Genomic DNA, 12,654 nt, shown 5'->3' on the forward strand with positions numbered 1-12,654 from the left:
AATAAAATATTGCAGAATAAGGTCAACAATTTTCTCAATTTGTTGTTACCAAAATTTCAGCACAACAAAGCTTTTTTTTTCTTTTTATTATTGAATTTAAGTATTAACTTTTAAATTGAAATAAAATCAGGTTTATATATTTTTAAACAAGTGGATCGTGGGGAATTGTTTAATATTCAAACAAACAAATGACAAGTTTCATTACCCCTTCCACATATTCCATCACTTTGCAAAGAATATTTTAATGTACAACGAACAAATAACAAGTAATATTATTCAAAGAACACACTAGATAAACTTCGTGTTATGTTTTGGAAAAGAAATGAAAAATAAAATGTTTTCAAAATCATCCATCCAAAAAGTATTAACGGAACTACAAAAAAAATCAGATACACCCTGTAGCAGAATCGTTTCACAAACAAACACCGAACAGCCGACTGGTAAGAAGCAAGTTGGATTTGATGCGCCAAGAAAATGCCGTTTCCAATCGGGAGCTCGTGGATTTCGGTTGTGTAAACCATTATGAGTATTTTTTTGATGATTGGCATGTTTTGTTACAAGGCTGATGGCTAGTAGTTGAGAAAACAATAATTCAAAAACTAAAAAGGAATAATGAGCCGGAACGGTTTCATTGTTATGGTCATGTAAATTCACAATGTCATTTTTTTCGTTTCTGGAATTTACATTACGTCATAAGTTATGTAAATTTAGTAGAAATAACTTGTTCCATTTATTTGCAGGTTATAACATGTAATTATTTAATACTGTGTACCACTTTATAATACACCTATCTGACAGAATTTTGCCTGGGCGGATAACAACAGAGACTTTCGAGCAACAGTTTTTGGCTAGTCGTACAAGAACCATCATCTCGAGTCAAAGTAATAAACACTTATGCCGCGAAAAACATTGCATCTGTTTATTTTCACATAGTTATTGAAGTAATAACAACAAATTAACAAATATAAATCTACACTATTTGTGATATAAATTTCATCGATCGTTTGAACTTTGCATTCCGGAATGTAAAATTGAATCAAAGCAGTTTCTTTCTATTCACTTTTTGAAAAAAAGACTAAAATTACATCAAAAGAAGTTGAAAATTACATCTTTTTTTGATTACACTAGCGAAAAAATAGATCACTCGTGTTTTAGATTCCGTATACCGTCAAACGGGGCAACATGCAAAAGCAGGGTTAGATGCAACATTTGAATACCACAACACTCATTCAATTTTTATTTCAATATACTGTAATAAAGTTATCATTGAATGATAACAAATTGATGACGACATAGCTTTTATCATCGTGAAAGAGTTTTTTAAAGTTTTTGATTCTTATACAAAATTTAAAAAAATCGAGCAATAGATGTACAAATTTTTACATTTTTCGATGCCGCAAAAAACTTTACCTCGTATGACGGATTGGCTAAATGATATCACCTACAAACTTCATATTGCTTTCATTATCCAATACCAACACTGTTGGTGTAATAATATTTTTTGAACAATCACAAAATCACGCCAGATCTCTCTACGAACAAAAATCCGAATCTTCAACTCAAACGTCAAATTCGTATTGCTGTACGGGTGCGAAACTTGGTGCACATATGCGGTAACGACGCGAAAACTGCAAGTATTTGTAAACCGCTGCCTGCGGAATATCATCCGCGCTTGGTGGCCTGGCAACTGGATCTCGAATGAGGAACTACATCGCCGGTGTCATCAAAAGGCGCTAGAAATCGAGATTCGGGAACGTAAGTGGAGATGGATTGGGCACACGCTGCGAAGAGATGAAAACGAGATTTGCAGAGAGGCGCTAGATTGGAATCCAGAAGGTCATCGAAGAAGAGGCAGGCCCAGAAACTCGTGGCGGCGAAGCCTAGCCGCTGAAATCCGAACTGTCGACGAGAATCTTGACTGGGACCAGGTGAAGACGCTGGCTCCGGATCGTCAACAGTGGAGGTCTTTTACCACGGCCCTATGCACCGGAGGATCGGCGCGGGATCATTAAGTAAGTAAGTAAGTAAGTACAAATTTTTTTAAAATTAATATTTTTATAATTCAGTTAGCTGACTGGGGTAAAATGCAACAAAATGCAAATCAGAACTAAATCTCATAAATCGCGTTTCCATATGCTGGGATATGATTGTTTTGCATTATGAGTTTGTTAACATTAAAATTTCAACCATCCTAAGATTTATCTACATGATTTAAGATAATAGAATATTTTGTAGGATTTTTTACCCCTTAATGTATGCAGCAGATTAACACTTTTTTCTTAAAAGCATTTTTGACAGAAAAAAATGTAAAATTTAATCCGAACAAAACCAAAAATTACTGCAATTGGTGTTTTATGCGTTATGACATCACAAATATATCAAAAACTATAAAATTTCAAACGTTTTCATTTGATTTTCCATTAATTACAGAGTTTGTTGCAACTTACCCCTTTTTCTTAGTAGGGTGAAAATCGCATGTTTTTGTAAATTTAAAAATAACTGGTAAATCCAATAATTTTTCTGACTACGTCAGTTTGGTGTCCCATCAACCTTAAAACTTTTGATGTACAGGAGGTATCATTATCTGTAAGTATGAGGATTTTAGAAGCCATTGAAGTTGGAAAGTGTTGCATGTTGTCCCAGTTGACGGTACTTAAAGAAATTTTTTGCTGTGTAATATTGCCTACCTCCAGGGACATAAATTAACGAAGGGGATAGATTTGCAGCGAATATCTTCTGGGATAAACTTGAAAATTATTTTTCTTCCGTTTTACATTATTTTGTTTATTTTCAAAGGATCCTAGACACTAATTTGTTGGATTTCTATGAATATGAGTTTTAGTTCTACAAAGTTAACTTTCTTTATATTCTAAATTTCGTTTAGTTTTTAATCATCTAAGCATGAAAAGAAGAAGTAGAGATTATTTAACGTTTCCCAATTTGGTTAGATGCAACATTTGTATACCACAACACTCATTCATTTTTTTAATGATAACAAATTGATGATGACATAGTTTTTAACATCACGTAAGAGCAAGGCCGTGCGAACGGGGGGGGGGGGGTTTTAGGGGTTTCAATACCACACCCTCAGACCCACCCACCCGAACCCCCCCCCCCCTGGAGATTTTTCCCTACACAGCAAAAAATTTCTAAAAGTATACGCAATCTAAAACAAGAGTGATCTATTTTTTCACAAGTGTAATTGAAAAAAGATGTAATGTTCCACTCTTTTTGATGTAATTTTAGTCTTTTTTCAAAACGTGAATAAAAATAAATTGTTTTGCTATAATTTTACATTTCGTGATGTAAAATTCAAGCGGTCGATGAAATGTATACCACAAACAGTGTAAAATTATATCTGCTTGATTTAAAATCGAACGGCAATGTTTCACTCGTGCCATTTTATATTCTTCAATTCAGTTTGCGCGTCGGTTACAAAGAAAACTGCTGCTAAGGTTGTTTATTAATTTTTAAAACATGATCCGGTGTTCTTTTTGTGATGTTTGGTGCTCATGTGTTGAAGAATTCTTACAACACACAAAAACACATAGAAATATAAAAATGTTCAGTTGTCCAATAGATAACTGTGTGTTGAAATTTCTGTCGTACGAATCGTTTCGAAAACACATAAAGTATCGTCATGTTGGAAAAGATAAAGTCAACGAAGAATTACTGTGTTCCGTCCAAAGCTGCCAATTCAGTACTAACAATTTCAAAACGGCAACGAAACATGCATTCGAGCATTTGCGAGCAGGAGAACCAGTGCTTTGTCCACTTAACTGTTATCGGCTAAAACCATTTGGAACGAAAAATGCTCTGGAGATCCATAACAGGTACTATCACCGAACGTCAAAATTTTCTTTCTCGGAAACTAAACCTTCATCCTGCAACCCCGAAGCAATCGACGTAAATATTGAAGGAAATAATAGAGAACTTCCGTCTGACACTCGAAAATCATTTGATGAGCCTGAAGATGATGGAAGCGATGAGAGATTAGAAACGGATTTGAGAAAGCTATTTGGTACTCTGTTTTTGAAGCTTCTTACAGAACATCGTCTAACTGATTCAGGTATCCAAGAAATTGTTAACACGTTTGAAGCAGCTGTTACATTAAATTTGAGACATCGAAGAAGAAGAAATCATCCTGTTGAGGTCGATTTGTTAGAAAAAATGTTTAGTTCTACAGGCCCATTTCGTACTTCGCATAAAAGGAAAATGTACTTCCAGTCGCAGTTTTCGTATGTTGCCCCTGTTCGTGTTAGTTTACAAAGGAATAATTCACATGAAGAATGTTTTTATTACTATGTCCCTGTAATCGAAACTCTTACGGTTATGTTGAACCATCCACGAATTTATAATTCAGTTTTTCGTGAAAAAAAGACCAAGCCGGATATCTTATGCGATTACACTGATGGTTTGAAATTTAAAACAAGTAGTTTTTTTTCACGGAAAACTATAAACTTGTTCCTCTATCAAGATGCAACCGAAGCTGTGGTGAATGTTGTAGGAAATGCTACTGGCCGACATAAAATGCTTTGTGTATATCTTGTGATTGGTAATCTTGATCCACACCTCCGCTCGCTGACCGAAAATACACAACTGGTAATTTTATGTAAAAATAAAGACTACACTTATTTTGGACCCAGCACAGTGCTAAGGAGATTAGTCGAAGATCTGAAGGTGCTAGAAGAACAAGGCATTACAGTCCACGGAGGAGGAGATGAGGAACGTGTATATGGTTCCGTCTTTGTGACTCTGAACGACAATCTAGGAGCACATCAACTCTCAGGTATGACAGAGAGTTTTTCAAAATTTTCACATTTTTGTAGATATTGCCATATACATTACAACACATTTCAAATCGACTTCAACACCAAATCACAAGATCGAACGCCGGAAACAAACCTACAAGATCTCGCCACAATTCAGGAAAATTCAGGACTGGTAACGTATCGTGGTACAAAAACGAAATGCATCCTCAATGAACTGAGATATTTTAATATTTTCGATAACGGTGCGCCCCCGTGTGTTGCTCATGATATATTCGAAGGTTGGGCTAACAATGACCTGTTCCTAATATTTCAACGACTTGTTAAATATAAGGTCGTTAGTAAAACGTTTTTGGAATCACGCGCCAACTTTATTTTCAAGGAACTAAAGCTAAGCACCAAAATCAATTTAGATTTGAATCGTAAGGCAAAAACTATAAGAGCAAAAGCTACAGATATATGGCATTTAATACAAATTTTGCCTTTAATATTTTTAAATCAAAATATGGACATCCAAAATAACTCTTTATTTTCAATGATGCTTTTGCTGAAAAACATCACAGATCGTGTGACTTCCCCTGTAATTTATGCCCACCAAATAGATCTTCTAGACTCAGACATTCAAGAGTATTTGGCGTTAAGAATGGAGCAGTTTAATGTACCGTTGAGACCAAAGCATCATTATGCTCAGCATTACCCCATGTTGATCAAATGGTTAGGACCGCTAATATGTTACTGCACCTTGTCATGTGAACGGAAACACTGTTTTTTTAAACGAACGATTCGCAGTTGCCTGAACTTTAAAAACGTGTTGAAGACCTGCAGCGAAAGACATCAGTTGTACCAGGGAATGCTGAGCATGAAAACTATGCGATTCGAAAATAACTTTTTGGTGAAAAAAAACATTGAGCAATACGACGATTTGGGTCTGGATGTACAACATGTTCTAGAATTGCATGGATTGCGGGAAGGTAACATATACGCAGAATCGGCCGTTTACTGTGGCCATTCATACAAAACCTCGGACTATCTGTTTTTGGATCACGCAGACAATGAGACGTTTTTCGTGCTGCGCATTCTTTTGTTGGTGTGTGATAAAAATACCAATCAGATCTTCGTAGTAGGCGAAAAGTTTGCGGTATCTAATTTAGTGGAACGCGGAATAATGTGCGTAAGCCGTGACTGCATTGAAGTACTATTGAAACAAATAGTAGACTTCGTAGATACTACACCACTACAGATCTACAGGGAAAACGGACAGGATTTGTTATATGCGAAGCATTGCATCCCACTTTTTTAAAATGGCAAGTCTAACAATGTTCAAAATTTGCGATTCCCATCGTTCGGCACGGCATGCTATTCCTGCGGTTTGTTCGGTTAAAAGTTTGATCGAAGAAGGTAAATTACAAAAAAAAAAACAAATCAAGACATTGAAAGTTATCTAACTTCTCTAATTCATGTCTTTTGCCAGGTTCTATTGTTCTAGGAAAACGAATTTCGCAAATCGTCATTGAAAACGATGGATGCCGAATAAGTTCGGATCTAGCTTTATCGGCATTCAAAAACGATCTCCTGATGCTGTTGGCCCCTTCTGAAACCTGGGCGCACAATCCTTCATCACCAATGATCACGTCAACCGAATCGCAAGAATCGAATGGTGAGTACCTTCTTATCATATTAAACTTTTCGATCATCTGTACGTATATAACATGTAAACTGTCTAAATTACATACCAGAAATTCCATTTCATTCCCGAAACAGGAGGGATATGGTCAATGATCTCCCGCATAACAGCTTTCTTCACAATTCTTTCTAATTTCATTATCTGGAATTCAACGAACAGGCCACATTTAACAGTTTATATTTAAATATGTAAATTATTATTGTTAAAGTTTCCTGTCGGATCTTAGAATACACAACCAAAACTTGAATTTTCACTTCACAAATAATACTGAAATATACTTTTTTCAACATCAGGGGGGAACTAAACAAACAAATTTGCTGAGTAACTTTGGCTGAATACCTTGATTGTTACTGTTTTCAGGTGCTTTTCGAGCAGTTGTTCAGTGCAACCGGGTAAATTTCAAACGCGAGTTTCGGAAAAAATATGATTTTTTGTACTTTGACAACTGGTTTATGAAATGACAGTCTTAAAACTAAGCCTGATGAACACTTCAAGATTTAATGTTAGCCTTATAAACATTAGTTTGGAGACTTTGAGTACGGGTGTGGGATGCCAGCACCCAAGTTTTTTTTTGTAATACTTATACAAAAATCTTAAATTCGTCTACATTTTTCTCAGACACGCCAAACACATATTTTGAATAATATTACAACTAAAAGGTACAAAGACATAAAAAAAAGATTTATTTAAAAAAAATTATGTTTATTCATGACATTTGTAAGTATTACCAGCTTGGTCATAAAACATTAAAAATCGTATATGTATATTGAAAAAAATGCTCAGTTTTCTAGCTTATTGTGTTAAAAAAATTGTATAAAATTTAAACATGGATGAATATGATTAGCAGTATCGATGATTTATCTTAACTGCGAGTAAACATGATTCGGATAAAAAGGACATTTTGAATACTTATGAATAATATTTGTCATAGAACTCTACACAATACACAATATGTATATTTTTATCTACAATAGTCATCTGAAATTAATGCGTTTAATTGTTGATTGCTTAAGAAATTGACAATTTCAAATTTGTCAGTGAAAAACCAAATCAATTGGGGAAATCAGCTTAATTAGGGATAATTGCTTATTATATGTGTGATTTTTTTCTTATGTTTTAGGATTGAAATTCTGCTTTGGATGCGCCCTAAAAAGATAATATTATTTTTTAATGCATAGCTGTTAGTAAATTTTCAAAGGTACATTTGGAAACCTCCCGTTTGAGAAAACTAACTTCAATTTTCAAGGTTCTCGTTATGAAATTGGAACCATTAAAATGTGGGACAAAATCGGATAGGTGTTCAACAATAAAGGGTAAGTTCTTCTTAACTTTGATAAGGTTTTTAAAACATTCGAATTTAAATTTCAGGATGCTCTGTTAAAACTTCTAATTATATATCAAGAAAGAAAACTAAGCTGAAACAACGTCTTCAATATGAGGTGATTAACAATTACATTGCCGAGTTCTACTCTTTGCAGCCGTTAAAATTTTCTTTTTTAAACTTCTAGTACTAGTGGAATACAAATTTCATTGGATGATGGCAAAACGGATTCCCTGACTGAAGTTGCCAAATGGATGTTAAGGCATTAGTGCTTATAAATGAAAAATCATATTCGACGTTAGGATTGAACTTCTACTAAAGAATATTTTGTGTAAGCAATTTTCTTTCATTATTCTTCAACTTTATTTAAATGTTTGTTATTATTTACAGATGTTGAGAGAGTGGCACCACTCGACGTTAAAAAATATATCAGTGACAAATATTTAACCAAAAAACCCAGCAAGCATCACCCGAATTATCCTTCATTATATTAAGATTTTAATTTTATACCACTTTATTCATACGGAATTGTCTGTTTTTAAGTCAAATTTAAGTTGGAAACTTTCAACGTTCCGAACAAGCGATATCAATGCATAGTTTTAATCAAAATTGTAAGAAATGAAATATTTAAAAGGAAATTGAATAACAAAAAAATGACCTTGAAATGGTTTTAATGCATTTGGAAAAAACCTTATTTTAATTGATCAAAAATATTTGTAGAATATCTTTTTTTTTAAATTTATATTCTTTGAAAAAAAAATCCTTGACAAAAAATTTGGTTTACTAATTATGCAAAATTTCATCAACTTTTGTTCTTTATTTGATCTAGATGCAAGCATCAGAATGTTATACCCTTACATAATATAAGTTAATATTAGCTACCTGGAACTCTCCAATAATATTGGAAATCTTCAACTCGTTGTAGCCCGTTGCAGTGGGCAGCAACCAAAATAACTTACACTGAACCAAATCTGGCAATCTCGTTATTTTTCAGTTTATGTGCTATCATGGTAAGTTAAATGTTTTGTTTCACAAAAAAATCATTATGATTGTTTGAAATTTATGTTTTAGGAATAAAAACATGTTTGATAGGTAGATGAAACAACGACACTTACTACAGGCTATATAATCAACAATCCAACCATGAAAAGGAAGCGCAAAAGGCATTCGACGATAGAACAAAATGCAGAAGTAAAATAAATATTTCCCCCGCTGCGAGGTGCTACAAGGTTGGATAAAATGGGCTGCGGTGAACAATATTTTAAGAAGAATTGAATACTGCTAAGGATGGAAGTGTAAAAGGCATTCGTACTAAAGGTAAGTTTTCATATGCATAAACTTATTTATTTTTTATTTATTAAAAAAAATTACGATTTCAGACATCCAATCGATCGCCCATTGTGGCTCTTGTCTAGCTAATGTGACAAACAAACTTAAGAAAACATGCAGAAGTGCGGATTTGCTTTCTGGTTCCAAGGAACAACACTATATGATGCTGGTTTCAATTCTTCAGGGTTAAGGCGCAGGCTATCACCTAGCTAACAGAAGCGCAGAACTGAAAACGACCGGTTCTAAACAGGGCTGATGTGGAAACCGGAGCTCTTTGGATTTAGATTGAAAAATCAAGCAGAACGAAACTGGAGGTAAATAATGGTATGATGGCTAGTATTATAATAACAGTTCTCATAAATTGCTTCTCTTTTTCAGATTGAAAAGGTTCCGTTAGACCCATCGACTGTCTGAAAATATAGTAGTGATGAAGCTGGAGTAGGAGGAGTCCCGGGACCAAAGACACATTACGTCCTACGTACCGATGTTTCAACCAATTCCCAAGTTGCCTTTTTAATGCAGAAGCAAAATTGTATTGCATCTAGAAATACAGCAAATTTAAATTTAAATTTTTAGCTGGCAAATTACATTACTGATCGTATCACATATGTACGCTAACAAGCTACTGTAATTGAAAGCAACTTAAAAAAATAAAAATTGTCGGAAAACAAAATACGAGCATATTTTATTACACTTATCATACCATCCTTTTCACTATCTTAAACAATAAATTTTATCAATTTGGCTCGATTTAGAATTCCTTGAAAATTCCTATAAAAATAATCTTTCGTATAATTGGTTAAAAGTAGATTTTCTTCAGTGAACCCATCGCCTAGTGTGAACTAGGCTTAACCTATCATTTGTTTCCGTGTACAAATATACAGTAGACTGAAATATATGAAAACAGGCGAATTTTATAAAATTTCATTTAATTGAGGATTACACTTTTTAGCATAAAATACGTGTAATAGTTGAATAAACTACATGATAAGAGAACAGATCGAGAGGTCAGATAATCGACATAGCTCTGCTTTTTACTTAGCATTCAAGAAGTGTAAAAAAGATTAGAAAAAATAAATTCAAAATTACTGTCCTTTCTAATAAAATTCTAACAATTTGTTTACAGATACTGTTGACGAGGTTGTACAACTTATCACCGACGAGCAACATATTCAAATCGAGACATTGGATTTGATGGAGGAGTGTACAAGGAACAATGAAATTGACAATAGAATTTTCGAATCTATTAACCCATCAGGAGATGTAGTCGCCCTCAGAACATTGAGTGAGTTCGGCCAACATTCTGGGACGATCATTGCGGATGTTCCATTGGATGATCTTGATAGCGAGATATCGGAAAGGATAATAAATTCGGAAGAAACCTCAAATCAAACTGAAGAAATGAATTCGAATATAAATGTCATGATGAGCACTAAAAGAGTACTCAATTCTGACCAAAAATTTCGAAAGTTTCGCGTGAATTGGGAAAAAATCGGAGGCACAATTTTGAAAAAACTGTCTGCTTTGCATGAACATCGGACTAAAAACCCTGAAAGCGCCATTCCCAGGGAATTGCATTTTACTAAGCAAAATTGGACCAGTTTGGTGCAAAGTGTTATTGACCAAATGATTATCATCGACAAGAAACCAAGTGCAACAGTTTTGGGCGAAGTGGCCAAGTCGATTCTGCTAGAATACCCTTGCCTTGGATTTACGGATGACGATGGATTCGAACGGTTGCTTGGATACATTCCACTGAAACAAAAGCTTATTAGCAGACGGAACTATTTACTAAGATTTGTTAACGAACAACCGCATCAACGAGCATCGACAAGAAAAAGTACGAACCGTAATTTGAGGGCCGGTACGCTAACAGAATATTGGCAAATGTCGTCCAATTCTTGCTCAAAAGAAGTTTTAAGTACTCTGCAAAGAAATGATAGCGAATTGCTAAGTGACGACTTTTTGGTCGCATCACAGCCATACGTTCGTTTCATATTGGACGAATCAAAACCTGTGCTCGAAATAATGTCTCAGTTCCCAGTAATGAAACAAAAGAAATTACTATCATTTCATTTTGAAAGAGCAACGGGAGTACCTTCGGATTCAATGCACAAATATTTTACAGCAAAACGTTGTAAAATAATTGATTATTCCAAAACAAAAAAAAAGTTTCAAAGCCTTGATGATGACGCAACCGATTTACAAATAATCGATTTTATATGTGGAAGACTTGGCGAACGAATTTCCGATTTAATTATTGCCAAAGAGGTAGGTTTCATATCTGGTTCCTTTATATTACAGAAAAAATAATATTTTCGTTTTTTGATTGAATGTGCTCGATGATTAAATAAATTAATAACCGTGTAGTTTACTTTTCGGTCTACTTATTTATTTTAAACCATCTTCCGAACTAACTATTATGAAAAATAAAACGGTTATTTTTAATCAAATTTTATAAACTTTCTCATCTTTCATATCTACTGTCTTTCGCTTACAATAAGCTTCTCTACACCCACTGTGGGGCGGTCACTTTTTTTTAGTCACTAGTTGATAATGCAGTGCTGCTGACTAAAGAAAAACAATGTGAATGTAATAGGAAAGCTATTGTAGTGTAAGCGAAAGATTGTAGACATGACAGATAAAGTTTATAAAATTAAATTCACTTTTTCCGTTTTATTTTTTATAATAATTAGTTCTGAAGGTGATTGAAAACAAATAAGTAGACCGAAACGTAAACTACGGGCCAGTTTATTTGTTTAATCACCGAGAAAAATCAATCAAACAACAACGTTGACTTAAACATTTGGAGAGCAAAAAATAAATAACATAACAATAAATATCTAGGGAATATAATATTACTATAACTTCTTTGCTTACTTTCAGATGGGAACTCAGCTGCGCGAACTGAGGGTCGAGAGCAATTGTCCTGTGATTGTTGCCATTGGTAGGAAAATTTTGCATAATCTATTTGATAAAAATCTAATTCTCTTTATATATTATAGATCTTGGAAACAGAGCATCAATGCACTACGTGTTTCTCGATGAAGCATGTGTGACAGGAGGAACCGTTGATTTAATTGAAGCCCTATCAGAATTAATGTATGTGCAGTTCGTGTACAATCGAATGTACTCAAAGCACATTTCGAAATTCCTTGAGTTCATTCAAGAATATTTTTTTAAAATTTCAAGTGTTTCTGGGTCCAAATCAAAAGCTACCAGGACGAATCGGATCCAAAGATTGGTTGCTTCTGTTATAGAAGAAATATCGAATTTTTCTTCCCCTATTTGATTTTTTTTACGTATAGTTTTGTTTTTATGCATAAGATAATTAGAAAACCGGATATTAATAAACAAATATGTATGTATATGAAATGAAAACAACTTATGAAGCTTTTTATCATTTGAACGAAACTCAGAATATTCCCTGTATTTACAAACTGATGAATGAATTAAACGATTCCTTAAATTTGATGAAATAAATAATTGGCTGTATTTATTTATCATTGTATAAATTTTAAATTTACATCGCATTGTATTTTTACACGACA

The 12,654-nt window shown here is 33.9% G+C and overlaps 2 protein-coding genes across 2 annotated transcripts; both read left to right on the forward strand.

Annotated features, from left to right (window-relative positions):
- The first annotated feature begins 4,719 nt into the window (after positions 1 to 4,719).
- LOC129756967 (uncharacterized) lies at positions 4,720 to 7,629 on the forward strand. The gene is made up of 3 exons (XM_055754045.1): positions 4,720 to 6,167; positions 6,241 to 6,426; positions 7,574 to 7,629. Exons 1-3 carry the CDS (start codon positions 6,041 to 6,043, stop codon positions 7,609 to 7,611), a joined length of 351 nt encoding a protein of 116 aa, XP_055610020.1. The 5' UTR covers positions 4,720 to 6,040; the 3' UTR covers positions 7,612 to 7,629.
- A 2,826-nt stretch (positions 7,630 to 10,455) lies between these two features.
- On the forward strand, positions 10,456 to 12,406 carry LOC129756966 (uncharacterized). The gene is made up of 3 exons (XM_055754043.1): positions 10,456 to 11,374; positions 11,990 to 12,050; positions 12,109 to 12,406. Exons 1-3 carry the CDS (start codon positions 10,505 to 10,507, stop codon positions 12,393 to 12,395), a joined length of 1,218 nt encoding a protein of 405 aa, XP_055610018.1. The 5' UTR covers positions 10,456 to 10,504; the 3' UTR covers positions 12,396 to 12,406.
- The last annotated feature ends 248 nt before the right edge of the window (positions 12,407 to 12,654 follow it).

This window comes from Uranotaenia lowii, chromosome 3 (assembly GCF_029784155.1).
Source record: "Uranotaenia lowii strain MFRU-FL chromosome 3, ASM2978415v1, whole genome shotgun sequence".
Classification (NCBI taxonomy): domain Eukaryota; kingdom Metazoa; phylum Arthropoda; class Insecta; order Diptera; family Culicidae; genus Uranotaenia; species Uranotaenia lowii.

Bases quoted from the DNA above. Each gene is read 5' to 3' on its own strand.
- LOC129756967 (XM_055754045.1), top strand. From the start codon at position 6,041: ATGCGAAGCATTGCATCCCACTTTTTTAAAATGGCAAGTCTAACAATG. The intron at 6,168-6,240 runs GTAAATTACAAA...GTCTTTTGCCAG, and splicing joins TAAAAGTTTGATCGAAGAAG to GTTCTATTGTTCTAGGAAAA. The intron at 6,427-7,573 runs GTGAGTACCTTC...CTTATGTTTTAG, and splicing joins CGAATCGCAAGAATCGAATG to GATTGAAATTCTGCTTTGGA.
- LOC129756966 (XM_055754043.1), top strand. From the start codon at position 10,505: ATGAATTCGAATATAAATGTCATGATGAGCACTAAAAGAGTACTCAAT. The intron at 11,375-11,989 runs GTAGGTTTCATA...GCTTACTTTCAG, and splicing joins ATTTAATTATTGCCAAAGAG to ATGGGAACTCAGCTGCGCGA. The intron at 12,051-12,108 runs GTAGGAAAATTT...TATATATTATAG, and splicing joins TCCTGTGATTGTTGCCATTG to ATCTTGGAAACAGAGCATCA.